The 26,245-nt window shown below is 43.0% G+C and overlaps 2 protein-coding genes across 18 annotated transcripts in view; both read left to right on the top strand.

Annotated features, from left to right (window-relative positions):
- The window catches only part of nrcama (neuronal cell adhesion molecule a), a 370,822-nt gene extending 363,737 nt beyond the window's left edge, over positions 1-7,085 (top strand). For all 17 annotated transcript variants that reach the window (XM_052029796.1, XM_052029800.1, XM_052029805.1 and 14 more), the window contains one exon: positions 3,800-7,085. In XM_052029796.1, the coding sequence (XP_051885756.1) occupies positions 3,800-4,034 (235 nt within the window). In that variant the 3' untranslated portion in view covers positions 4,035-7,085. The remainder of the gene's footprint in view (positions 1-3,799) is intronic.
- A 15,814-nt stretch (positions 7,086-22,899) lies between these two features.
- LOC127578251 (contactin-1-like) overlaps positions 22,900-26,245 on the top strand; it is a 659,394-nt gene continuing 656,048 nt past the window's right edge. Inside the window, 1 exon segment of the mRNA XM_052030032.1 lies at positions 22,900-22,975. The gene's annotated coding sequence lies outside the window, so the exon portion shown is untranslated.

Genomic DNA, 26,245 nt, shown 5'->3' on the forward strand with positions numbered 1-26,245 from the left:
GGCATTTTGGATGTTGTATGAAGATGGAGTTGAGAATCAGCAAAGTCAGTGGGCTGCATGGGATTGGGGGGTGGGGAGTGGGGGGTGGAATGCGGGGAGCAGAATCATTTGCCAGCCCTGGCACTTGTTCAACTGGGAAACAATTTCAGGGGTGGGTGGAGTGGTGAGGGGGAAGGTGCAGGGCAGGGAGAAAGCAGTGCAACTGACTGGGGTGATCTTTCCTGCAGGCACCCGAGTCCGACCCAGTCCTGGGAAGGCCACATTGTCCCAGGAGACCTCAGCATGAGATGGTCCATGTTCCCCCGCAATGCTCCCAAAAGAGTGTTGGATGCCTATAACCTTATCCCATGCATCTCTGATGTGGATCACATCAGGGGTGCAAGGTTGAGTGCATGGAACTTCTGGAGAGATGCGTAATGACCCAGAAGTGATCACTGTCACATTTCGCTCTGGAGAAGTAGTGATTTTCATTCGTGGAAAACTGCAACTAAATCCCTCGACAATAGTGCTTTCACAATCACAACATATCTTGAAAATGTTTTTCACCAATTAATGTACTTTGGAATTCTGCCATATAGATAGTTTGACAACTGGAATTTTGTTACTAAAAGGAATTTTTGAAATAAAAACCTCTTGTCAGTAAAAGCATGCGTCAGATTGTCATTAAAAAACACACTGGTTCACAAAAGACCTTTCAAGAAGAAAGTCAAAGTCAAGTTTATTGTCTAATGCACAAGTACATGTGTGCACAGGTGCAATGAAAAACCTATTTGTGCATTTGACAATATGCTGTCCTTTGCCTGTCTGGCCTCTACAAAACATACCTACACCAAAGTGCGGGAACTCTTCACCTTGCTTTTGCATAGCCCAGTTTGCATCAAAACCAACACCCGTGGAAGGTCCTATACTAGAGAGCTTCTTTCCTGGTTCATCACATTTGCCCACGTACCTCAGTCACCGTGGCAACCTCCTGAACTCCTCCACAATCTGAGTTCACGCCAACGTGAGAGATAATGCAGAAAATGAACTCTAATTGTTGCTTCCAGTGAAATCTCCTGAGCTGTGCTCTAAAACTTCTCTTTGTTTATGTTAGATGTTTGACATTTTTCCCCATTTTTTTATTTCCTCCTTTTCTATGCTATCCTCTGAAGCAAAAGATATTCATTTCTAACTGAGTGTGTATTCTCTTTAACAAGCCAGCCACATTATAAAATTGGTAGCAGGAAATTAAAATAATAATGCTGATGTAACAGTTACGTAATTGGCAAAAAAATATGAGAGAGTAGGAGCAGAGCTCTGGTTATCCAAAGTTATTAGCACCTCTAAACATGCTGAGCTTGCTCCTGAAGTGTTGTCAGCATTGCATGGGTCAGCCCTAATTCCCTCATCCTCTGGTTGCCCTGACTCCTGGTCAAGGGTTGTGGGGGAATATTTCCACAGGGCAGCTCACCCAGTCGCATATGCTTCAAGTGCGATCGTGAGAGGGCCTTGTTGGCAGATGGCACAATATCAGTAGACGTCACAGCTGGGTATGTTCCCTCCCACCCCACCCCACCTGCACGCCTCCCACTTCTGGGAAGTTCACTTGACATGAAGTCAATATGTACCCCAACGCATCATGGCTTGGATCAACCAGCTCAACACAGGAGCTGAGACCTGGGCTTCTTTGGTCTGATGTTTTGTGCTTCATCAGAGGCTGGCTCCATTTGGGGAAGTAACATCTCAATAAGCAAAGGATTCTTTCTTTCTTCTGCTCAAGTGCTTGTCTTTCATTCTCTTGCCTCCATCCACCTAATGCTCATTGTCCTTCACTTTCCCTGTTACTTCCTGGGATTTGGAATCAGTTTCCCTTCAAAATCAGTTTGAATCCAGAACGTTATTTGGTAGCTTATCCATCCAATTGAATGGACATTGATTGGTTTTAATATCCTCAAAAACCAACGTCACTGAAACTGATAATTTTGTCGTTATCACGTTGCTTGTGTGACTTTGTTGTGTGAGAATTGGTTGCTGTGATTCCCATTACGCAACAATGAGTAAACTTCAAAAAGGTGGCCCAGCATCAGAAAGCCAGGTTCAATCCCGACCTCCGGTGCTGTCTGTGTGGAGGTTGCACGTTCTCCCTGTGACTGCACAGGTTTCCTCCAGATGTTCCAGTTTCCTCCTGCATCCCAAAGATATGTAAGGTGGTAGGTTAATAGGCTGCTGTAAATTGTCCCTAATGTGTAAGTGAGTGGTAGAATCTGGGAGGGACTGGTGAGAATATGCAGAGCACAAAAAATGGGATTAATATAGGATTGGTGTAAATGGGTGGTTGATGGCCAGTACGGACTCAAGTGGGCCGAAGGGCCTGTTTCCATGCTGTATCTCTCTGTGACACTGTACAGTGCTTTGGTTCTTAAGGAATGCTATACTAATGCAAGTATTTTTTCAAAAGAGTACAGAGTATGGTTGAAGAAATTCAATACATCAAATTCAGCTTCCTGCTTCTGATGGTAGCCAAGCCTTCCTTGAATTTTGCTTCTGCATGACATTATCACTGATGCATTACCTGCATGTTTTATAGCACCATAGAACTAGTTCAAGCTAAATTGGCAGGTTCCCACCTCATTGTGCACACAATGGGAAGAATTGTCCTTGGTTGGAGGGTGTCAGGATTCATGGAAAAACCTGCATGAAATCTCTTGCAAATTTGTTGGGGGGGGGGGGGGTCCCTGAATTCTTTCTTGGTGACACCTTTGGGCACAACATTGAGGTTTTCCTCCACTGTCTATGCAGCAACACCAGGCAGCTCTGTGGGATAGCAAGTCTTGCATTCAAATGTGTTTGGCTTCCATTGGTTTCTTTTCTTCACTGTTACTAATGCAGCTTTTAGATGTGCTCTCCTATTAAAAAAAGTGGGCCAGTTGTCCAAGAACTTTGCACAGCTGACAACAGACTGAGCTTGCTGCTTCTTCTGACTGTTTTCATTTGTTTTTCTGCATTCTATAATGGAAAATGTAGGTCTCTGGAAAGGTAAGGAGGAAACTGAAAGTCTGGCATGCCTTAAGTAACACCAAATGACTCGAATTCCCCTGCAACATTTGCTTAACCTCTCCACTTCATTGAATGAGCTGGAAACAAACTCTCTGTTTCAAAACATTTTCTTTCCCACTTTCATATAACCCATTTGCTGATGACTTTTCCTGCAAACTAACTTCCAACTAGCATCATCCCTTTTCCAGCCCAAAGGTCCAAAATGTATCTGTGTATCTTGAATTGTTCCTACCTTGCATCTCAGTTGACCTGCAATGTCATTTGTAAGCACCGAACAGGACAGTAATTAACCAAACCAAATGGAAATGTTAGTTTTTGCAATGACCATTAAAATGGCCATTCAGTAGTAATGTATCCACAGCTGTAGGTTTACCCTGGGCTAGAAAAGGATCTGACAAACATCATTCTCCACTTGATCAATCCTGCCGTCATCCCCTTGATAGCGGAACATGTCACTCCATGAGCTGCTCACTCATTTCCATGATTCCTTCCTATCTTTAAAATATTTTGAATTGGAATTATAAACAGTTGCTTGTAAATGAAGTGAGATATGAGATTAATCAGACTCGATGATGTACGGTAACCCTTTGCACTGAGGATGTTATGTAATGCAGTGGAGTATGCCTTATTAGAACAACTTCCCAGTTCATTCAGATGGTTGACTGGTAATGCATATGGCTGCTAGCGCATATATTGACTTTGCCATGCGTTTTGTTCACATTTGAAGACTTGCACTTCTATTAAATGTCATCCTCCTTTCCAGTGACACAGAGGACCATAAACCACTTAAAGGTAGCCGGACACCTTCTGACGGGACGGTTAAGAAGGGCGTGAGTGATGACAGCTTGGTTGACTACGGTGAAGGTGGGGAAGGGCAGTTCAACGAAGATGGCTCTTTTATTGGACAGTACAGCGGGAAGAAGGAAAAGGAAACGGTGGAGGGCAACGAGAGCTCCGAAGCCCCATCCCCAGTCAATGCCATGAACTCCTTTGTCTAACACAAGGGGAGGCTGTGGAATCATCCAACACCCCATGCACCAATAAATCGTAGAGTTTATCCATTTACACTTTATCTCCTGACTTGTCATTACATGCACGTTCAGAAATAAAGGAATGATTGGAAGTTAGTGCCTAAATATTCAGAGTGTACAGATGAACAAAATAAAAGGAGGGAAAACCTAATATGAGTTTTCGGGAATGAAGCTGAAGAGAGAAGGGATTGGGAATTATTGAACACTAATCTGGAACAGAAGTTCATCTACTGTGTGTATAGCATTCAACTTGGCACATCATTTGTTGGATTCCACTTCTTCGTGTCCTCTTGGTTTGCGCTAACATAGTGCATGAGAACAACGTGTATCTCACTGCCACCTAAGATAGATGAGTGTATGCTGTGATGACAGTGGTCTGTATAATATTTGTTTATAAAGTGCACAGTGCAGTGACTGAAAATGAACCTCGTTTTGTCGTCAGTGTTCGATTGGTATTCTAGAGCTCGCCAATGTCGGTGGGACATTGTTGTGAAGGTGGTAATGACTTTTCTTTGAATGTATAACAACTGTTTGTGTCTTTTTTGCAGGACAGCAAAAAAAAGGGAGGGGGGTTGATTGTATTGGATCCCAGTGGACGACTTAAAATGGAATGTTTTGGGATGGTAACCGAGCCTCTTGTTTGTACCATAATGTTGTAGTTCCTGTTCTATCAAGGGAGATAACAAGAGGGAATACTTTATCCAATTATGAGAGAACTGCAAAGTTCTTATATCACCACACTGATGGGCACAATTCACACACTATTGATATGAGCACATTAAACCTCTCAAAGCCTTACATGCCTTTCTATGTAAATTAAACCTGGCCACTTGTTACACAAATATTCTAACGCAAGGGTGCCACACACCACAATTCAATATGGCATTTGCCTGCCATTTCTTCTTGTTATTATCGTTAGTTTTACTGCCTTCTAAGATCCAAATTGAAAGAAAAAAATTATAGGTGTGGCCTCTCTTTTTAAACTAAAAGTAATTTTTTTTTGTTCTATCCAAATACTTTGTGGGGTGTTAGTTGTAAAACACAGGGATTAAATGAATTGGGATTACAAACTCTTGGTTGCAAGAACGTTGTTTGTTTGCCATTTTCTTTCCTTCATAACTTGCATCAAGTTCAATTAAGCTTCTTTTTGTTGTAGATATTGTGTTGTATTTTGTAAATATGCTTTGACTTGTCAATACTGCAGGCTTCTAGGTTGCTCCAGTGCAGCTCGGTTTGCCTTGTGTATGAAGTGAAATATTGTCAATCGAGTGTATGGGATTTAGCGGTAGGGTTGCCAACCCTGCAGTGTTTTCCTTCAGTCTCCAATGATTAAATATGAATCTATTGTATTAATCTGCTGTATTAACCTTCTCCGTGTTCAATGAGGTAGAAGATCAACATGATCTTATTGAATGGTGGAGCAGGTACAAGAGCCTGAATGGCCTACTCCTGCTTCTACTTCTTATGTTCAGTGGATCATTCTTTGCCATTTTTACCACTCGCAGCATCATGTCACCATCAATCACATCTCTTTCAGCTTCCCAAAGGGATTGGTCCCTCCAGGACACCGGTGGTCCACTCCTCGATCACACCTAACACCACTTTAGTTTCACACAGCATCTTTTCTTACAGGTGATGCAATTCCTGTCCTTTTGCCCCTCATTACCTATTGTCCAGGGTGCCCAACACTCTTCCTAGCTGAAACGGAGATTAATTTCTGCATTGTACACAGTGCAAACTCTGCAACATCAGGAAGACCAAACCCAGTCTGAGTGACTGATTCTTGAAGCACTTCTGTTGCATCCACAAAGTGCAACTCAAACTTCTGATCACCTGTTACTTTACTTCCCTGCTCCACTACCGCTCCAGTCTCTCTGACCTTGGCCTCCTGCACCAATGAAGCTCAATCTAAGCTTGAGGATCAACAACTCAATTTCTGATTAAGCACTTTACTCCCTTTCAGACTCAACACCAAATTTAATGATTTCAGGTGATAACATTTCATTGTAAATTGCAGTTGGTTCAGCTTTTTCCATCTCCATTTCCATTTGCCTCACCTATTATCACTTCCTGTCCCATTCTCACCCTCTTGTCACATCTCTTCCCTTTCACATCACAAACATTTCCCTTTTCACCTCCCAAGCCACCAACAATCCTCACAAAACTTGTTTATATCCAACTTCTTCCATTTCTGATGAAGGGTCATCAACCTGAAATATTAGCTCTGTTTCCCCCTCCACGGACACTGACAGACCTGCTGAGCATCTCCAATGCTTTCTCTTTGTATTTAACCTCCTGGTCAGTGCTGAAGCAACACCCAGGAGGAAATCATTGGGATTCCATCAAGAATGTCATTTTAATGTTTTAGTTTACTTGTTGTAAAAATATGGGTGAATATGGGGTATTCTGGGTACATGGAGCGTTTGGGGTCTGAAGCCCAGGGGAAGAAATCTCCAAAAATCTAACAGTTTGTTTAAGAGTTTTATTCTCTCACTGTATTTTCTGCTGCTGATTTGTAACGCTGCAAACTCACTGGCTGTGGAGTAATCTGTTTTTAACTAACTGGGATATCTCACTTCCAAGATTTCATTCTGCTTCTCTGGGAACTGCTTACAGTGTGGGAGAGGCTAATTTTCACTCCTTATTCAAAATAGCTGCTGTTTGCAAAATGCCTCTTTTAAAAAGAAAAGTAATTGTTTTGGGAGCTATCAATTTTTTTTCTCCTCCCAGTTTACTTATGGGATGGGGCGGGAGCCAGGAAACAGTCCACGGGACATCTTGGCAGATTCGACATGGTAATGGGTGTCCTTTGTGAGACTTGTTAATGAGACTGGTGGAACAAAGTTAATTCTGAGCACTGGTGATGTGGATGTGAGATTTCTCTTTGCATGGGAAGGCATGCAGCCAGATGGGAAGGTATCTGCTATGCCTCGTTGCTCTGTATCACCAGTAAGAGTTTACTGATTTTGTATTGGAAAAAAGAAACAAATGGGAAAATAAATGTGCTCTAGACTTTCACTTTTTGGGCCTTCCTTGATTTGTTTCTGAGATGATTGCATGTTTAGAAAGAAAGTGTGCATTTCAACGGCACCTCTTAGAATGGTCTGAAGCCCCTTTATAGCTGATGAAGTACCCTCTCAGTCACTGATGCAGGAAATGCAGTGCCACTTTGCTGTCCAAAAACAGCAATGCATTCTGTATTTGTGATGTTGACTGTGGGATTATTGTTGCAAACACCAGTCACTGTGCTGCTGTTCTGCAAAACAGACCCCCAGGACCTTTGAAGTCCACTGAGAGAGGTCTCAGTTTGATGCCTCTTGCATCTCCAGCATTGCTGCATTCCCATCAGCACTCATTGGAGTGTCAGTGAAGACAGACGAGAGTGATTGTGCTCAATGAATTGCTCTGTGTGATCATTCACCTTGAGATTAAATGCAATGTATGATATTCAGATTTATCTCAGAATGTCTTCGAAAAGATTGAAAAATCTTGTATGAAAGACAGCTCTGGTCAGAAGGAGTGCCGTTGTTACACCTATAACTAGAGATTGGGCAGTGCAGGTACACCCTGAAATGTAAAATTTTCAGAGTAACAACAGGCAAGACATTTGTAATTATCACCGAGACACTTTGCCCAGGATTGCATTCTGTGCTGATTCAGGCTCAGACGTGGAAAGAGCAATTTTATGTTTTGAGAAACATGGCTTACATTTTACATGTGGAAAGCAGCCATTTCCAAACATGAAATTATGGAAATTTCTCACTTTGGTTGGGGGACTTTTTAACATCATTGAAGGAGTCACAGATTCATAGAGAGATGCAGCACAGAAACAGGTCCTTCAGCCAACTGAGTCCATGACAACCATAAACCACCTGTTTACACCAATCCTACATTAATCCCATTTTTAAAAAAATTCTCCCCACATTCTCATCAACTCTCTGCAGATTCTACCACACATCTACATACTAGGGACAATTTGCAGTGGCCAATTAACCTACTAAACAGCATGGCTTTGGGATGTGGGAGGAAACTAGAGCACCTGGAAGAAACCCACACGGTCACAGGGAGAATGTGTAAACTCCACACAGACAGCACCCAAGGTCAGGATTGAACCCAGGTATCTGGAGCTATGAGGCTGCAGCTTGACCAGCTGCACCACTGTGCCCCCCTAACCTCAACTGATCAACTCATATAAAAGATATAGCATCAAGAAGCAGCAACCCAAGTTCAATCCTGACCTTAGGTGCTGTTTGTGTGGAGTTTGCATGTTCTCCCTGTGATCGTGTGGGTTTCCTCCAAGTGCTCCAGTTTCCTTCAGCATCCCAAAGTAAACTGGAGCCACTGTAAATAGCCCCCCCCCCCCCGTGGGTAGGAAAGTGGTAGAATCTGGGGGGTGGTTATGGGAATGTGAAAAGAGTAAAATGGGATTCGTGTAAGTGGAGGTATGATCATAGGTGTGGACTCGGTGGGTCAAAGATGCTGTTTCTCTGCTGACTCAAACATTCTCTTCTGTGAATTGACAACTTACTGATCTATCAAAGGGGTTTTGCCTTCTTTGTTCTGTCCTATTCTCTGTAATAAACAAAACATTCTTCTCTCTGAGTTAAGAAGTTATGGGAGGCAAAGTGATGGTTGATGCTTGGAGTCGAGACCCTGCATCAGAGCAGTTGAAACAACAAACTGAGAACAGTGGTAGAGAGACTTGCAGAACTCCCGTCAGAAAGAGGGGAGGAGAACTTCTTCAAAGCGGGCATACCTTGAAGAGGATTGGTAGTGGGTTAGCAGAATATGCAGTCAAAGTGACAGAGGAGAACAGTGGAAGAGGACCTCGCCGAAAAGAGGAGGAGATAGAGATTAACCCCACTGATGCAGGGTCTTGACCCAAAACATTGACCATCCCTTTGCCTCTACAGCTGCTGCCTGATCCACTGAGTTCCTCCAGCAATTTGTTTTTTTTTGCTCTAGATTCCATAACGCCCTGGACTTTCTCAAATTCACATGAGAGGGCATTTAGGGTTTTATTGCCTCATTCCTTCTACAGCACTCCCAACGGTGCAGCAATCCCTGAATGCTGACCACAGCATCAGCGTGGGCACTGCCATAGAATTTGAACCTCCAACTCTTGACTTAAACAGACATTCCTCTGAGTCACCACTATGTGGTGTCTCAAAGCCCCATGTAGCTCATGGTTAAAGGTGCATCAAAGTTTTCCAAGGAGTTCAGCTTTGATGACCGATTATCCAGCCCAATTAAGTCTGATTAATGAAATGTTCTAACGTCTTAAGCAACTGAGAAAACTCAACTGACAATACTATAATAATAATCTTTCATGCGTATGATATGCATTCTCTAACATTTTTGTTCTGATTCCAGTCCTAGTAACACTTTGTTGCTATCACTGTGGGCACCATGAGCAACACCACAGAAGATCTGCTCGTAAGTGATAATGATACTTCCACATCGCAGCAACAAATCTCAAAGTGTGCCACGCAATGAATTCTCTGAGTGGAATGACTTCCTGCCTAAGTATACAGTGCAGAATATTTTATTGCAGAAAGCCTTATGATATGTGGGCTCTCCTTAACAAAGACCTTTACATTTTCTGGAAGAGTTGCAATTGAACTTTACTGACAAGCCTATACAATTAAACACACACTGCGACACTCAATATGTCCTGTCCTGCAACAGTGGGGAGAAATCACAAAAGTACAGTAAAGAATTCCTCATTCCTGCTCATGACCAGTTTGACAATGTTACCCTGCAAAGTAAATCAATGGAATGGCTTCAAGATCAGATTATCTGGTCATTATGTAATTACTGTTTGTGGGAGCTTTCAGTGCACAAATTGACAGGCACATTTCCTACATTACATTAGTAATAACACTCCAGAAAGCACTTCATTGCGGTAAAGCACCTAAGAACATTTTGAGATCAGAGTGATGTTAATAATCAGTTTTATTTGGAACAACTGTTGCACAAACATTGAATCATCATTTCCACTGTGAAGAATTCTTTTAATATCACACATTAGATATCAGCTCAAATTTCTTGTTCAAATTTTGAGAATGGGATTAGGGGCTGCAATTTTAGTGTTAGACAAGAGTCCTACTAATTGAGTCATAATCGAGGCCAATTACTTTTCACAAGATGCACATTTTAGGAATGTTATCTGCTGCACAATGAAGGATGATATAGTATCAGGAAAATTGATGAAAAATAAGTCAACAGGCGATAGGAATCTCTTTGGGTAAAGAAATCCTCCAGCATATTGAATTTAGGAGCCGTGAGGTATTGTTGCAGCTATATAGGTCCCTGGTCAAACCCCACTTGGAGTATTGTGCTCATTTCTGGTCACCTCATTACAGGAAAGATGTGGAAGCCATAGAGAGGGTGCAGACGAGATTTACAAACATGCTGCCTGGAATGCGGAGCATGCCTTATGAAAGCAGGTTGAGGGAATGGAGAGACGGAGGATGAGGGGGGGACCTGATAGAGGTGTATAAGATGATAAGAGGTATTATTAGGGTAGATAGTCAGAGGCTTTTCCCCAGGGCTGAATTGGTGGCCACAAGAGGACATAGGTTTAAGGTGCTGGGGAGTAGATCTAGAGGAGATGTCAGGGGTAAGTTTTTTACTCAGGGAGTGGTGAGTGCATGGAATGGGCTGCTGGCAACGGTGGTGGAGGCAGATACGATAGGGTCTTTCAAGAGACTGTTAGATAGGTACATGGAGCTGAGTAAAATAGAGGGCTATGGGTAAGCCTAGTAATTTCTAGGGTAGGGACATGTTCGGCATAGCTTTATGGGCCAAAGGGCCTGAATTGTGCTGTAGTTTTTCTATGTTTCTATGTTCTATGTTCTACTTCCAACAACCAACCTGGACTGGGTCTCCATTGCACGTCAGTTGAATTATATTATTAGGGAACAAATTGGAGTATGGGGAGTTATGAAAAAAATTAATGTCTTTTTCCTGAATGTTCAAGACCGACATGGAATAATTACCATTTCTCAGGGATTGGGATTCTAAAAAATAAAGTCATTAATCAAAATAGAAGATTACAATTACAGTGCTGTGGTTGGAAATAAGTTGCAGGGAAAAATCAAAGTATGTTATGAAACAGCACACAGGAAAATATAATCAAGAAATTAGAACACGTGATCTCAGAAGCTGTTCAGCTGTTCAGAAGGCTCTGATATCATGGAATGAAAATTAAAGATCTCATTTCTTTCTTTCTCTCTTACCAAAGATTCATTGAGAACTGGAACTTGGGGGCGATCAATACTATAGTTTTGATTAATTTGTGAAGCTAAGACACTTGGTCAATAACATCATGAATGCATGCAAGCTCTTTGTTAGTTCACTGATAAATCAAAACATTTCAGTGCTTGTTCAAGTTTTGGTCCTTATACAATGATACGAATGAGATTACCGGACAACTATCGCATGCATCTGCTGTACTGGCTGCTGGCACTTTGATGGAATGTAGTTTTGATGATGGAGATTGAAGGTAGTTTAACTGGATGGAATATTCTCTTTTGCAGCCTAACAGAGAGGAGAGGTGAAAAATACTTGGTGGAGTGATCATACAGCTTACATTTATATAGCTTTTCATGACTTCAGGGTGCTTCGTAAATTAATGGATTACTCTTAAAGTGCATTCATTATAGAGAACAGTGGAAATATCAAATGAAGTGGTATGTGTGGAGAATGATGAGCCTTCTGTGGAAATAAAGGACAAACAATGTCATCATGATAAGAGGGTTGGAATAAGTACCAAAACATAGCAAACAGGGCACATCTGACCAAGTATCCTGGAGAAAGGACATTTCAGAATCCTTGGGGGCTTGCATCAGACATGTGTAAGGAACCTACCTTCGGAAATTGAGAGAGAGATCAAAGGAAGAAGAGCTTGAGATGAAGTTCAGAAAGGTTAGGAATGCAAAGGAAATGGATTAGGAAGCACGGTTATTACAATCCTCAAAATCAGGTCAAAACTAAAAGGCAGTTAGAGCTAGGCAATCTGTGTTGTGAATTTTAAGGAAGGATTTCACAAATGAAACCTTTATAAATGATGTACAATTCTAATATTTTTGCTTCTCTTTCCAACATGGTGTCAACTGCGGCTCAATTTGTTGCACTCTCATGTCTGTCTCACACAGTTCTGGGCTCAGGTACCGTTCCAGGGACTCGAGTGCCGAAATCTAGACCCTCACAAGAACACAAGAGCAAGAGTAAATAACTCAGCCCTGCAAGCCAACCCCACAGTTCACTGTAATCATGGCAACTCCTATGCCCATTCCACATGGCACTGCTCAATTTTTTTTCCTTCCTCAGTAGTCTGTTTGGATGAGGGTATCCAATCAATTTGCAGATAAAAATCACCCAGGATAATATTTCCCCATGTATGCTTTGCCCTACCATGAGGCAAAACTTTGGGGCCCAAAGACCACTCCCACCCATATATTTTACCCTGCTATTCCTTATATCCACACTAAACTGAGTCCACATCATCATCCATTGCATCTGCATCACTACTCACCACCGCACTTTCTTCCTTGATTAACAATGCTACCCCATCTCCCTTCCCTTTTTGCCTATTCTTTCGGATCATAGAATAAACTGGAATATTGAGTTCCCACTCCTCCTCACACTGAAACTATGTCTTGCAATAGCTAGAAAATCAAACTCTTTTATTTCTATTTGTGCTGTCAACTCATCTATCTTGCTACAAATGCTACATACGTTCAGATAAAGAGTCTTAAACTTTGACACTTCATAATTTTTACTTACTTTGGTTCCAATTTCTGCCACACTCATTTGTTTCTCTTTTCTGTTTCTTCCTGCCATGCTTTTGATTTTTATTCACTCTTTCACCATCCTGTGCCATCTCTCTCTCTCATTTCTTTTTGAATTATTAAACTTGCCATCACTTGAACCTTCCAGGTGGCTCAGTGGTGTGGTTAGTAAAGCTGTCGCTTCGCAGCTCCCAGAAACCCAGGTTCAATCCCAACCTCCAAGGCTGTCTACGTGGAGTCTGCACATCCTCCTTGTGACCTTGTGGGTTTCCTTCAGGTGCTCTGGTTTCCTTCTCCATCCACCAAAAACATGTGGGTTGGCAGGTTAATTGACCACTGCAAATTATCCCTCTTGTGTAGATGGGTGGAGGGGGAGTTGATGGGAATGTGGGGGCAATCAAACGGGCTTTACTAGGATTAGTATAAAAATGGGTGCTTGATTTTTAGTGTGGTATCGGTGGGCTGAAGGGCCTATATCTGCATCTCGCTGACTCAGTTACCCGAGTTTGTCAGGACACTGGTCCTAGCATGGTTCAGATGAAGTTTGACCCAACATAATAGCTCCCTCTTGCCCAGTACTAGTGCCAGTAGCCCATGAATCAGAACCCAGTTTTCCCCACCAATATTTGTGCCACCTATTTATGACTCTAATCTTATTTACCCTCTGCCAACTTGCATGCAGCTCAGTTAATAGTGCGGAAATTATCATCCCTGTGGTTCAGCATTCAAATTTTGCCCTGAGCTGCTCATAATCAGCAGAATCTTCTTCCTAGTCTTACCTATGCTTTTAGTGCCTTCACGGAACACAACAACTGGACCCTCGCCCTCCCACTTCATGTTCAGATATGGTTAACTGTGGTACACACAGCTTTTGGGACTCTCTGTCTTTGCTGCAGAGAACGGAGTCGGTTCACCTAACTCAGCTACCTCCTGTGACGACTGCATTTCACTTTCCTCTTCACAACTGAATGACCCCCTGTGCCATGGTGCAGTGGACATTTGCACATCCCCCTTGCAGTCCCCACCCTCATCCAAACAGGGAGAAAGAACCTCATACCTCAGTTTTGCAGGCTTGACAGACTACCTTTCAGATGAACACTAATTAAGTCCAATTAATCTCGCAACTGGATATTAAAGATGCCAAGGCAGTATCTCAGACAAAACTAAGGAAGTTATTCCTGGCTTCTTGGCCAATGTTTATCACTCATTTGACAATTCTGATACAAATTATCATTTCATTATCACTTTGTCTTTGTGGGAGCATACTGTATACAAATTAGCAGCTTGGTTTGCCAGCTTAAATTTCAAAAGTAATGAACTGGTTGAAAAGCCCTGGGACATTCTGAGAGGGATGTGAAAGGTGTTATATTAATGCAAATCTTCCTTTCCATTTTTATCGGTATTAATTTTCATTGTCAGGAAAGATCATTTGTTTCCACAACTTGACATTTCGTGGAATTTTAATGAGATAGTTTACACTAAAATCTGCAATCCATTCAGTAGTTCAATTACGAATTAACTCCACTTTGATCCTCCAGCTTCCTCTAATACTTTTATGTGACGTTACATACCTCTGGTTTGATTTTATTCACCCGCTAAGATCCTGTCAGTTAAAAACAAAGACCTTACGTTGTTCCTTAGAATCCTTTGAACAAAATAAATAATTTTAAACTAAAGTGCCTGATATTAGTATAGAATTGTGGAAGCCATTTTGTGCACGCAAGATCACACGAACAACCCAGAGCTGATCATTGATTAATCCGTATCCAACAGTAATAAACGAGAATTCTGTTTAGCCTGAGAGATGGCAATACTGACAAAGCACATTATCTCAGTAGTCCATCATGCCCTCTAGTCCTGGCTTTGTGTGAGTATTCTAATTCATACTTTTATTATGACTGATTCTCTACACGAGTACGACGAAGTTATTTTGTCTGCTCCATTGTCTTTGGAACTAAAACATGGTTTCTTTGGACATTGAAAATCAAAAAACTGCAGCACAGCAGTGCAGGTAGTAGAGATGCTGCTTCACAGATCTGGTGACTCGGGTTCAGTCCTGACCTCCAGTCCACCTGTGTTTCCTCCCACATCCCAAAGACTTGTGTTGCTTGATTAATTGACAACTGTAAGTTACCCCTAGTGCATTGGTGATTGATAGAGTCTGTGTGTGTGGGTGGGGGGGGAGGGGTGGTTGGGGGGGGCTGTGGATTGATATGGATTGAATAAAAATTGGTTTGGGTAGAATTCATGAAAAAAATGGGTGTTTGATGGTGGTGGACTCAATGAGCCAAAGGGACTGCTTCCCAGCTCTGTGACTCTGTGCAGAAAATACTGGAGACACTCAGCTGGTCAGAGAGCACTTATGGAAAGAAAAACTGAGTTAACATTTCAGGTCAAGGGGCCTCTGTCAGAATCTTTCGGATATATTACTTTGAGGTTTATGTTCACTCTGATAGGTGGATACTAATCTGGAATGAAAGCAAAGTGACCAGAGTGTTGGCTGCATTCCCTCAATTGCTGCTCTGAGAAGCCTAACAAACCTCCATACAATTTGCAATGTTCTTGTCCATTTCAAGTAGCTTATGTGAAGCTCAGCTCAGTCAAATAAGTGAACATTGATAGTGTTGAGATGAATGGAGAAGCAATAACAGTGGTGAGCTACAGAGCTGGACACATTTGGAGTTATACAGTCATACAGCATGGAAACAGGCCCTTTGGCACAACTCGTCCACGCTGACTGTGTTCCCAGCAAGCTAGTCCCATCCGCATTTGGCCCACAGCCCTCTAAACCTCTCCTATCCATGTACATATCTAGATGGCTTTTAAATGTTGCTAATGTGCCTGCCTCAACCACTATTTCTGGCAGTTCATTCCAAGTATGCACCACCCTTTGTGTGAGGAAGCTACCCCTGATGTCACTTTTAAATCTCTCACCTCTGATCTTAAACCTATGCCCTCTTGTTTTTAGCACCCCCCTCCCTGGGAAAAACACTCTGTATTTTCATGATGTCTATGCTCCTCTTGATCTTACATATCTCTATCGGGTCGTCCCTCAACCTCCTATATTCCAGGTAGAGGAGTGTTACTGACCTTTCATATTTGTAGATGGCCTGATTTTCAATGGCTGACAAACTCTGCTGAGTAGGTAGCCCAGTGCTGAGAACCACTGGGGAGAGGGTTCATGGTATGTGGTCCATCTACTATTACTCACAACTGCAAATCAGATCCTTTCAAACCTGACCCTTGCAAACACCTGGCTCAGGAAGAAGGCATGGATGAACATTTTCTAAGGCTTCCTGAAAACTGCATCGGAGATGCCTCAGGCAGCTAATTAGTAGGCAGCATTTCTTTACAGTTCAACCATTGATTGTGTTATTCACACTGGAAAATAAGCCACAAATTCCTGTTGTTTTATTTCTACTGATACCAAGATGTTGGTTGATTTCTAACCACTGCTCACACTGAATTTCACTACATTTCCATAACTTGATGACATTTACCAGTAAGTAGATGAGGGGTTAACTTTATTCAACAATCTCTTGTGTGGCACCTTTTCAAAGGCCTACTGAAAATCCACTGTCACCCCTTTATCTACTGTGCTAGTTACAATCTCAAACAATTCTAACAGATTTGTCAGAACTGATATCCCTTTCATAAATCCACGTTGACTCCACCCAAACCTGTCATCAATCCATGTCAATGTATTAGCCCCAAATTTGAGGATATAATTGTATTTGGATTTTCAGTCCCTTAATAAGGTCCCTTACAGGAGACTGATAAATAAGGTTCAGTACACATGGATTTGGGAGTAGTACACAACGATGGACTGAGAATGGATTGGTTAACAGAAAACAAAGCTAGGGATTAATAGATCTTTCTCACATTGGTAGGCTTTAACTATTGGGCTACTGCAGGCATCTGAACTTGGACCCCAATTATTCATCATCAATCTCAACAATTTGGTTGAGGGGATCAAATGCAATGTTGTCAAGTTTGTTGATGACATAAAACTGACTGGGAATGTGGGTATTGATGAGAATGCAAAGGGCCTTCAAGGGGTTGTTCTCAGTGGCCAAGAATGTGGCAGGTGAAGCACAATTTGCTGAGAGTGCTCCAGGCTTGAAGGGATAACTGGCCATGTTATAAAAAAAATATGAGAAATGTGAAATATAAATAAATATAGGAAAAGTGAAAAAGTGTGAAGGTGTCTACCTTGGAATTTAAAAGCAAAATTGCTGACTATCTTTTAAATAATGAGAAATAGAGAAATGTTGATATTCATAGGGTACTGGGCATCCTTGTACACAGGTCACTGAAAGCTAATATGCAGGTGCATTGCACAAAGGCCAATGTTGTGTGAGCCTTCACTGCAAGAGGATTTGAAGATAGTAGCAAAGATATCTTACAATTTTATCGAGCACACATGGAGTACTGTGTGCAATTTTGCTCTGCTTTCCTGGAGAAGGATATACTTTTTGATAGGCAGAGTACAGTGAAGATACACCAGACTGGTTTCAGGCATGGCAGGTCTGTCGTATGAGGAGGGATTGAGGGGCTGTGCTCTGGTGTTTAGAAGAAGAATTTTGGAGGGTTCGACAGGGTAAATTTGGGGAGGACGAAGCATTCTGGAGTCAGGGATCATTCTCTAAGAAAGAAGTTGGCCATTTAGGCCTGAGCTGGGAAAAATTCCTTCATTCAGAATGTGGTGAATCTTTGGAATTCCTTACCCAAGAGTCTTAGTTACTGAGTTCATTCAAAACAGAGCTTGATAGATTTGGAGGGTATGAGAAGAAATAAGGGATATGGGAAAAGTGCAGGAAATTGGTGTTAAGTAGATCAGCCATGACCATATTGAATGATGGAGCAGGCTCAAAGGGTTGAATGGCCAACTCCTATTTCTCATGACACCACTAGAGATACCTGTGTGCACATCAACTCAGGCTGAGTTTCACAGTGGTCCTCTTGACCCAATGTATATATGATGCTTGGTGCCCATCTCAGAATAGCTGCAGCATATATAAAAAGAACATCAAGACAAGGCATTAGAAGGTACCATCACTCAACAGAGCCAGCTCCATGCTTTGTTGCTATGGCAAGATTTCTCACTGGTTCTGTTGCTTGCCAAGTGCTGTTCCACTTAACATTTGACTACTGGTTGCTAAGATACAAAATCTTTAATTAGGATACAGTAGCTTAGTGGTTATATTACTGAACTAATAACCTGGAAAATGCAAGGCCATTGTGGCAGTTTGCAATTTTGAATTTGAATTCACTTTGAAGGAAAAGCTAGCACTAGTGACAGTGACCATGAAATCTGGTTCTCAAATGGTCCTTTGGTGAAGGAAACTTGCAGTCCTTACCCAGACTGGTCTACATGTAACGAATGTGGTTCAGTGCTCCTGGAGTAAGCAACCCACTCAGTGGAGTTCTGAAAAGAGTTGCACACCCAAAACATTGACAGTTTCTCTGTGCTGCCTGACCTGCTAAGTTCTTGCAGCATTTTTCTGTTTTTATTTCAGATTTCCAGCATCAGCAACATTTAAAATGTTCACTAAGTTCAACAACCTCCATTTCTGTGGTTAGGACCACATCTGGAACACTGTCCACTTACATCATTCGAAAGGCATTTAGAAAGGTACTTTGATAGGAAAGGCAGAGGGGGATATGGGACTAATGCAGGAGAATAAGATTAGCGTAGATAGGCATCACAGTCAGCATGGAGGAGGTGGGCCAAATGGGCCTGTTTTTATGCTGTGCGATCTTGTGATTCTACTGTCAGCAGCAACTTGCACCATACCTTCGGGAGGAAAGATTGGACTTCGAGGGAGCACAGAATAAATTTCCCAGAATGAAACCTGGACTCCAAGGGATAAATTACAACTAAGGTTTATTCCCTGAAAATTAAAATGCTGGGATGATGTCACTGAAGTTTTCATTGAGGAATTGATTAAGTAAATGGAGAGAAACCATTTCTGCTGAACAAGGACTGGGAACCATTTAATCAAACCTTTCAGAACCACTAGGCTTTCAGACAGCTTTTAACCCTATTATAAGACTCTTGAATGGACCTCTCATATACTAAAGGATGAACTCTTGAACTCTCAGTCTACCTCGCCATGGCCCTTGCACCTTAATTGCCTATCTGCACTGCACTTTCTCTGTAACTGTAGCATTTTATTATTGGTTTTCCTTTTGACAGATCTCCCAGTGGGTGAGCATTTGGGGGACAGTGATCACTGCTCCCTAACCTTTAGCATTGTCATGGACAAGGATAGGAGCAGAGAGGACAGGAAGATATTTAATTGGGGAAGGGCAAATTATGAGCCTGTAAGGCTAGAACTTGCGAGAGTAAATTGGGATGAGATTTCTGAAGGGAAATGTACTATGGGAATGTGGTCGTTGTTCAGGGATCTCTTGCAGGATGTTAGGGATAAATTTGTCCCGGTGAGGCAGAGTAAGAATGGCAGGGTGAAGGAACGATGGGTGACAAGAGAGGTGGAACAACTAGTTAGGAAGAAGAAGGCAGCATACATAAGGTGTAGGCAGCAAGGATCAGATAGGGCTCATGAAGAATATAGGGTAGCAAGGAAGGAACTTAAGAAGGGGCTGAGGAGAGCAAGAAGGGGACATGAAAAGGCCTTGGTGAGTAGGGTTAAGGAAAATCCCAAGGCTTTTTCACGTACGTGAAGAGCAGAAGGATGACGAGAGTAAAGGTAGGACCGATTAAAGACAAAGGTGGGAAGATGTGCCTGGAAGCGGGTGAGGTTCTCAATGAATACTTCTCTTCAGTATTCACCCAAGGAGAGGGGCTTTGATGACACTGAGGACAGTGTTGGTAAGGTTAATGTTCTACAAGGATCGGTTCTGGGACCTCTACTTTTCGTGATATTTATTAATGACTTGGATGAGGGGGTAGAAGGGTGGGTTAGCAAGTTTGCAGATGACACAAAGGTCGGTGGTGTTGTGGATAGTGTGGAGGACTGTCAAAGATTGCAGAGGGATATTGATAGGATGCAGAGCTAGGCTGACAAGTGGCAGATGGAGTTCAATCCAGAGAAGTGTGAGGTGGTACACTTTGGAAGGACAAACTCCAAGGCGGAGTACAAGGTTAATGGCAGGATTCTGGGCAGTGTGGAGGAGCAGAGGGATCTGGGGGTTCATATCCATGGATCACTGAAAGCTGCCTCACAGTTGGATAGGGTAGTTAAGAAAGCTTATGGAATGTTAGCTTTCATAAGTTGTGGGATCGAGTTTAAGAGCCGCAAGGTAATGATGCAGCTCCACAAAACTCTGGTTAGACCACACTTGGAGTACTGTGTCCAGTTCTGGTCGCCTCATTTTAGGAAGGATGTGGAATCGTTGGAAAGGGTGCAGAGGAGATTTACCAGGATGCTGCCTGGTTTGGAGAGTATGGATTATGAGGAGAGACTAAAGGAGCTAGGGCTGTACTCTTTGGAGAGGAGGATGAAAGGAGACATGATAGAGGTATACAAAATATTAAGAGGAATAGATAGAGTGGACAGCCAGAGCCTCTTTCCCAGGGCACCAGTACTCAATACAAGAGGGCTTGGCTTTAAGGTAATGGGTGGGAAGTTCAAGGGAGATATCAGAGGGAGGTTTTTTACCCAGAGAGTGTTGGGGCATGGAATGCGCTGCTTGGGGTAGTGGTGGAGGCAGGTACGTTGGTCAAATTCAAGAGATTATTAGATAAGCATATGGAGGAATTTAAAATAGGGGGATATGTGGGAGGAAGGGGTTAGATAGTCTTAGGCATGGTTTAAAGATCGGCACAACATGGTGGCCGAAGGGTCTGTATTGTGCTGTACTGTTCTATGGTTCAATATACTTTTGTATGGAGTTATCTGTCTGGATGGCATGCAAACAAAGCTTTTCACTTGTGACAGTAATAAACCAATTACCAGTTGAAATGAGGAAGCATTTCTTCACACAAAGAATTCAGACTCATCTCCACCATCAGCAATTGGTTGTCAATTGTAGGCCAATAGTTAATTTTAAATCTAACTTTGATAGACTTTTCCTAACCAGCAATATGAGGGAATGTGGGGAAAAGAAAGGTATTGTGTCACGGATGAGTCCTGATCTCTGTGGCAACACAGTGGTGCAAAGATTAGAGCTGCTGCCTCACAGCTCCGGTGACACCGGTTCAATCCTGATCTCCGATGCCGTCTGCTTGGAGTTGGCACGTTCTCCATGTAACCATGTGGGTTTCTTCTGGGTGCTCCAGTTTCCTTCCACATCCCAAAGACGTGCGGGTAATTGGCTGCTGTAAATTGCCCTCAGTGTGCAGGGGAGTGGAAGAATCTGGGGGGAGTTTAAGGGAATGTTGGGGGAATTAAATGGAATTGATGTAGGATGAGAGTATCAGGGTATTTGATGGTCAACGTGGACTTGACTTGATGGGCTGAAGGTTCTGTTTCCCTGCTGCATGAGTCCATGATCTCATCAAGTGGCCAAACAGGCTCAAGGGGTTAAATGGCTGTTTCCTGTAGGAAGGATGAGCAACGGACACCGGTGACAACCACACATGAAAGGCGATCAACATCACCGTTGGAACTGAACATTTTTCCGGGTTCAGTTCCACGGTGACATCGGTAACAGTCCCATTGGATCCAGGATGACTTGCTTTCACACTAGATTGGCTGATGAGGCCAATGGGGTAGGTGGGTGGCCAATGGGGTAGGTGGATGGAGGAGTAGTTTGGAAGGTGGTGGGCGCCTTCTGGCGCTAACGTTGGGCTTCTGTGTGCTCCCAGTGCACAACCTGGAGGTCCTCATTATAATGTTGAGCATAATTTGCCTGCATGATCATAATACATTAAGGGCAAGAAAATGCTGCTGCCTGTGCATTGTTTTCTCAAGAGGGGCACTGTTGCCCAGTTGCTTTCCTTCTGCTGTTGCTCCTAGCAACATGTTGCTGTGATACAATTACCTTTAGTCTTGCCTGTATTATGACCTAGTGTTGCATGCTTTTACATGGTCTGATCTTTTGTTCTGTTTTACCCCGCACTCCCAGGATGTTGGGTGAGGGAGTCAGTGATCCCACTTTCGTCCCCTGCCAACCTTCCGTCGTTGCAACTTTCGGGCTATCGGTTCCCCTACTGTGATCGCTCGGGGACTCTCGGGGTGCACGGTTCACCAGACCTGAAGTTACTTCAGCTTGCAAATTGGGTTGATTTTCCTGGAGGGGCGGCTGCCGCAGATAGTGCTGCATGAAAATTAAAGTGAAAATTTGTCCTGCCGTCGGCTCCATTATGCATGGGTTGCTTGGGGGGCGAGCCCGGAGAGCAAGAACCTGCCCTGCTCCCCGGGGTTTGTCCGCATCCACTCCGCAGTGCAGGTGCGACTGCGAAGGACCGAGGAAACTCGGTTTCAAGGGCTACCCTGCATTCTGTCCCCCCGGCATCTCGCCCATTGCATCGTACACCGTAGCAATTTACCCTGCTGCTCCGTTGCCAGTGGCCGAGTGAGGAGGGGTGGTACTGTTGGTGCAAGGGGGCGGCGCAGAGATGGGGAGGGCGGTGCTGTTGCAGACGGGTGGACCGATTCAGGGGATGGGGTTTGTACATAAGGTCTGGTACCTGGGTAAGTGTCTGGTGCTGGGGGTAGAGGGAGTTGTTAGTTGGTCTGGGGAGGTAGAACAGGGAGGCGGGGCTGTTGCAGGGGATGGGAGTAGTTTGCGGAGGGTGAAGGGCTTTTGCAGAGGGGGTAAGGATCTGGTTAGGGAGGGTTGCAAGTTGGTAGGTAGCTGGCGCAGCGGACGAGAAGCCGGTACAGAGGGGCGGGGCTGGTGCATGTATCGTTGCCTCACACTGCGGCTGCCCCAGTCCAGCTACTCCGCCGCTGGTGCTAATGCAGCCGGCGAGCTGCTGCCGCAGCGGGAGCACCGGGCAGAGCCGCCCCGCCCCGCCTCAGCACCGCAGCGCGTAGCTGATAGGCCGCTGTGTCCTTGATTGGCACCGCGCTCGATCAATCGGGGCCGACGCTGGCGCGGGGGCAGCTGTCAATCAGGGGCGGAGCGCGAGGCGCTGGGTAGAGCCGGGGATCCAGGTGCACTGCACGGAGCTGTAAGCGGTCGGTGCAGAACCGGTTCCCGGTAAGTGTAATGAATCGGGTGTCGAGTAGCCTGTCACAGAAATTAGCAGCGTTTTCCATGCCTACGGTTAATGCCAGTGGCTGCACTGCAGCATGCGATCTTGTATCTCTGCTCATTTCATTCTTATCGCGCTCTTTATTTTGTCATTGAAGTATAATTTGAAAACCCTTCAAAGTTACACGTACGGTTAAAACTATAAGAAAAAAATCTATCAATGCAAGGCTTTTAAAAAGCTAATACTTTCATGTAATTCGCTCTGTTAAAAATGCAAAAGATGCTGTGTCCCGCAACCAAGGTGACGCCTCATCTGGACGGTGCGGTGAATCTCTTAAAATATTTTTGCCTTCCTGCCAGAATAATTAGCTATTTTGCTTCAAGGTTTATAAATTGAGATACCCCGCAGATGAGGTGAAAAAATAATCGACAATTAGGATATTTTTATTCGATTATTTCAAAATGTGCCCAAAAACTCGGTCATGGACACAGGACAGTTGCATGTTTGTGTTATAAATATGTGTGAGAGGGAGTGACATTCTCACTCGGGAGTGTGTCAGTATGTTAGTAACATGCTGGGTTTATGATCCATCCCACTAGACGGAGAGCGATTATCAACGGGAGAGTGATCCACACCTCAACCACCCTTACATCGATGACTGTGTGTATGTGTAAAAGACTCTGGTTACTATTCTAACACCTCATTTTAAAATGGGCGATATCTTTTTAAATTTTGCAACAAGAATTTACTAACTAGTTTGATCAATATTTATGATTGGTAACTGATCAATATTATTTGACTTTTGCTGTGTCTTCTGATTGGCATTGTATCTCCAGATTTCTCCATATTATGGGAAGAAAACTTTGAAAGTAGGAACAGTGTGTGGTGTTTAAGGAAATAGGGTGCCAGGGAAGCTGGTGATGGTGTTTGTGTTACTGAGACCAAGCATCTCCTGGGCAGTTGCTGCTGTTTGTCCACCCTCTGGAGAGTAATTGTTTCTCTTGTACATTTTGTCCTTTACAGTCTTCTCCCAGGAATATGTCTAAACCACCCCAGTTGCCTGGAGCTAATTTCAAATAAGCAGAGTCGGGCCATTTTGGTGGGTGTGGTCCAAGAGCTGATTGTCACTCTGCAATCTGCCTGTTGTTGACATGGGTATCCTCTGTTACCTAGTACCAGGAATCTAAAAAGGAGAGAAATGTATCATGGTCTCCTCCTTTTGCCCTTCAATGTACTATAAGCTGCTATTAAATCAATATAGGGGGACTTCCACTAACTTGCAACTGAATTTCCTTGAATACAATGAATGTGAAAAAATATAGTTGGGTCTGGAGGCCTTGCCCCTTAACCAAATTGTTCTTAATAAGTCAGGGTGGCATCCTGGCATAACAGTAATGCTGCTGCCTCACAGCTGTAGGGATCTGGGTTCTATCCTGACCCCTGGTGCTGTTTTAGAGTTTTGCATATTCTACCCTTGACTGTGTGGGTTTCCTCTGGATGTTCTGGTCTTACTCCCACATCCCAAAGGCGCACTGGTTGGTTGGCTATTGTAAATTGCCCCTTGGTTGTATGTCAGTGGCAAAAACAATCAAGTGGGAATTGATGGGCATGTGAGGGAATAACTTGGGCTGCAGCATAAAAGAGAGGGAATGGGCATGATATTGCTCTGATGTGAGGCAGCATGGAGCTGACTGGTCAAATGGACTCCTCTTGAGAAATATATTGGGTATGTTGTATTCTATTGAATGAAAATTCAGGAGGTAATGAGAAAATATTAACTGCTCAGATAAGAAAAAAGTATTTGCAAAAGCTGCCGCTTACCAGGATTAAAGTTGGCCTGGATTTGATGGCAAACCCCACTCATGTTGACTCACACTTGATACTTGTTGAGTGTTTCTGGCAGAACTTTGGCAAAGTGCAGCATGGACTGTGACAAGCAGATGTGATCATCTGTTTAAAATCTGGTTCTTAGGCTGTGGTTGGACCAAGTGTGGTTACAGTCTACCTCGGAGAAACTATTCTACCACCTTGACTGCTCTTCCTCAGTACGAGACTTGGACTCCTGAAAGCAAACTTCAGCTAGAACCTATCCAGTGAGGGGGCAGCACACTGAAAATATAATGTGAATCAATGTAGAATGTTGCTTTTCATCCACCATCACAGTATTGGAAAACTAAATGTACATTTGTGGATCTCACCAGTCACGTATCAGCCTCATTTGCTTCCTGATACTGAATTTCATTAGAACCAGAAGCAAACAAAGGATATCTGGGATATTTAGTGAGAAACAAAACCAAAATCAGAAATCTTCCTTTAGTTATCATAAAATGTTTTTCCTCTTTTTTTTCCAAATAAGCTTAAAATTTCCTTAAATCGGCACTGGTTTTCATACCCACTTCTTAATTTGGCCCTTAATGTCACAATGTGACTTTCTCACTTCATTTTAAATTATCTCTTGTGTCTATCAAATGTTTGGTATTCTATAAGTAAGGAGAGTCATTTGACTTTGATTTCCCAGAGCTCTTATTTTGTCAGCCAGTGGTCCTGAGTTGTGTTTAAAAGCACATCCATTCTGTTTCTTAGCATCAGCTTGTGTAAACCTAATGCACACATTTCTGCAGCAAAAGGAATATATGGTCTCACGAACCTGTAGGTTTAACTAAGCAATTGCATCTGATAAATATGCAGTTTTCCATGCAGTAATTAGGCATAATGGCTTAAAAGGGAGTCATCAGTTAAATATTGGTCTCTCCTGACTGACTAAAGAGAGAATTTTTCATACAAATAGTTTGTTCCACATTCTTAGTATGTCCCAAAACACTTTATAGGCAAAGAAATGTAGTTGCAATTATAACATAGCAAATTTGTGTCCAAAAAGCTCCCACAAACAGCAATCAGATCAATAACACATGTCTTTAAAAATGTTAGTTGAGGAATAAATGTTGAAAAAGGCACCAGGGAGAACCCTGCTATTCTCTGTGCTATCTTTTACATTACATTTATGGCAAATCTTATGATAGAGGAAACTGTGCTGTATTGTTGGATATGGAGAGGACTTGAGAATAAAAAGAAAAGCTTGGGGCCATGGGAATCTGTTGTCAAACTAGAAAGGTGTAGTTGTTTAATTGGGTAAGTCTTACTCTAAGTATAATATTCTTGTGTTCAATTAGAACTTTGGAGATTGTGGAACTTTGCATCCTTTATTATTAAAAGGAAATTGGATTACACCAACTTTCATATCAGTTCCACCCCAAATCTCTTGACAATGAAGTGCT

Source organism: Pristis pectinata, chromosome 15 (assembly GCF_009764475.1).
Source record: "Pristis pectinata isolate sPriPec2 chromosome 15, sPriPec2.1.pri, whole genome shotgun sequence".
NCBI classification, from domain to species: domain Eukaryota; kingdom Metazoa; phylum Chordata; class Chondrichthyes; order Rhinopristiformes; family Pristidae; genus Pristis; species Pristis pectinata.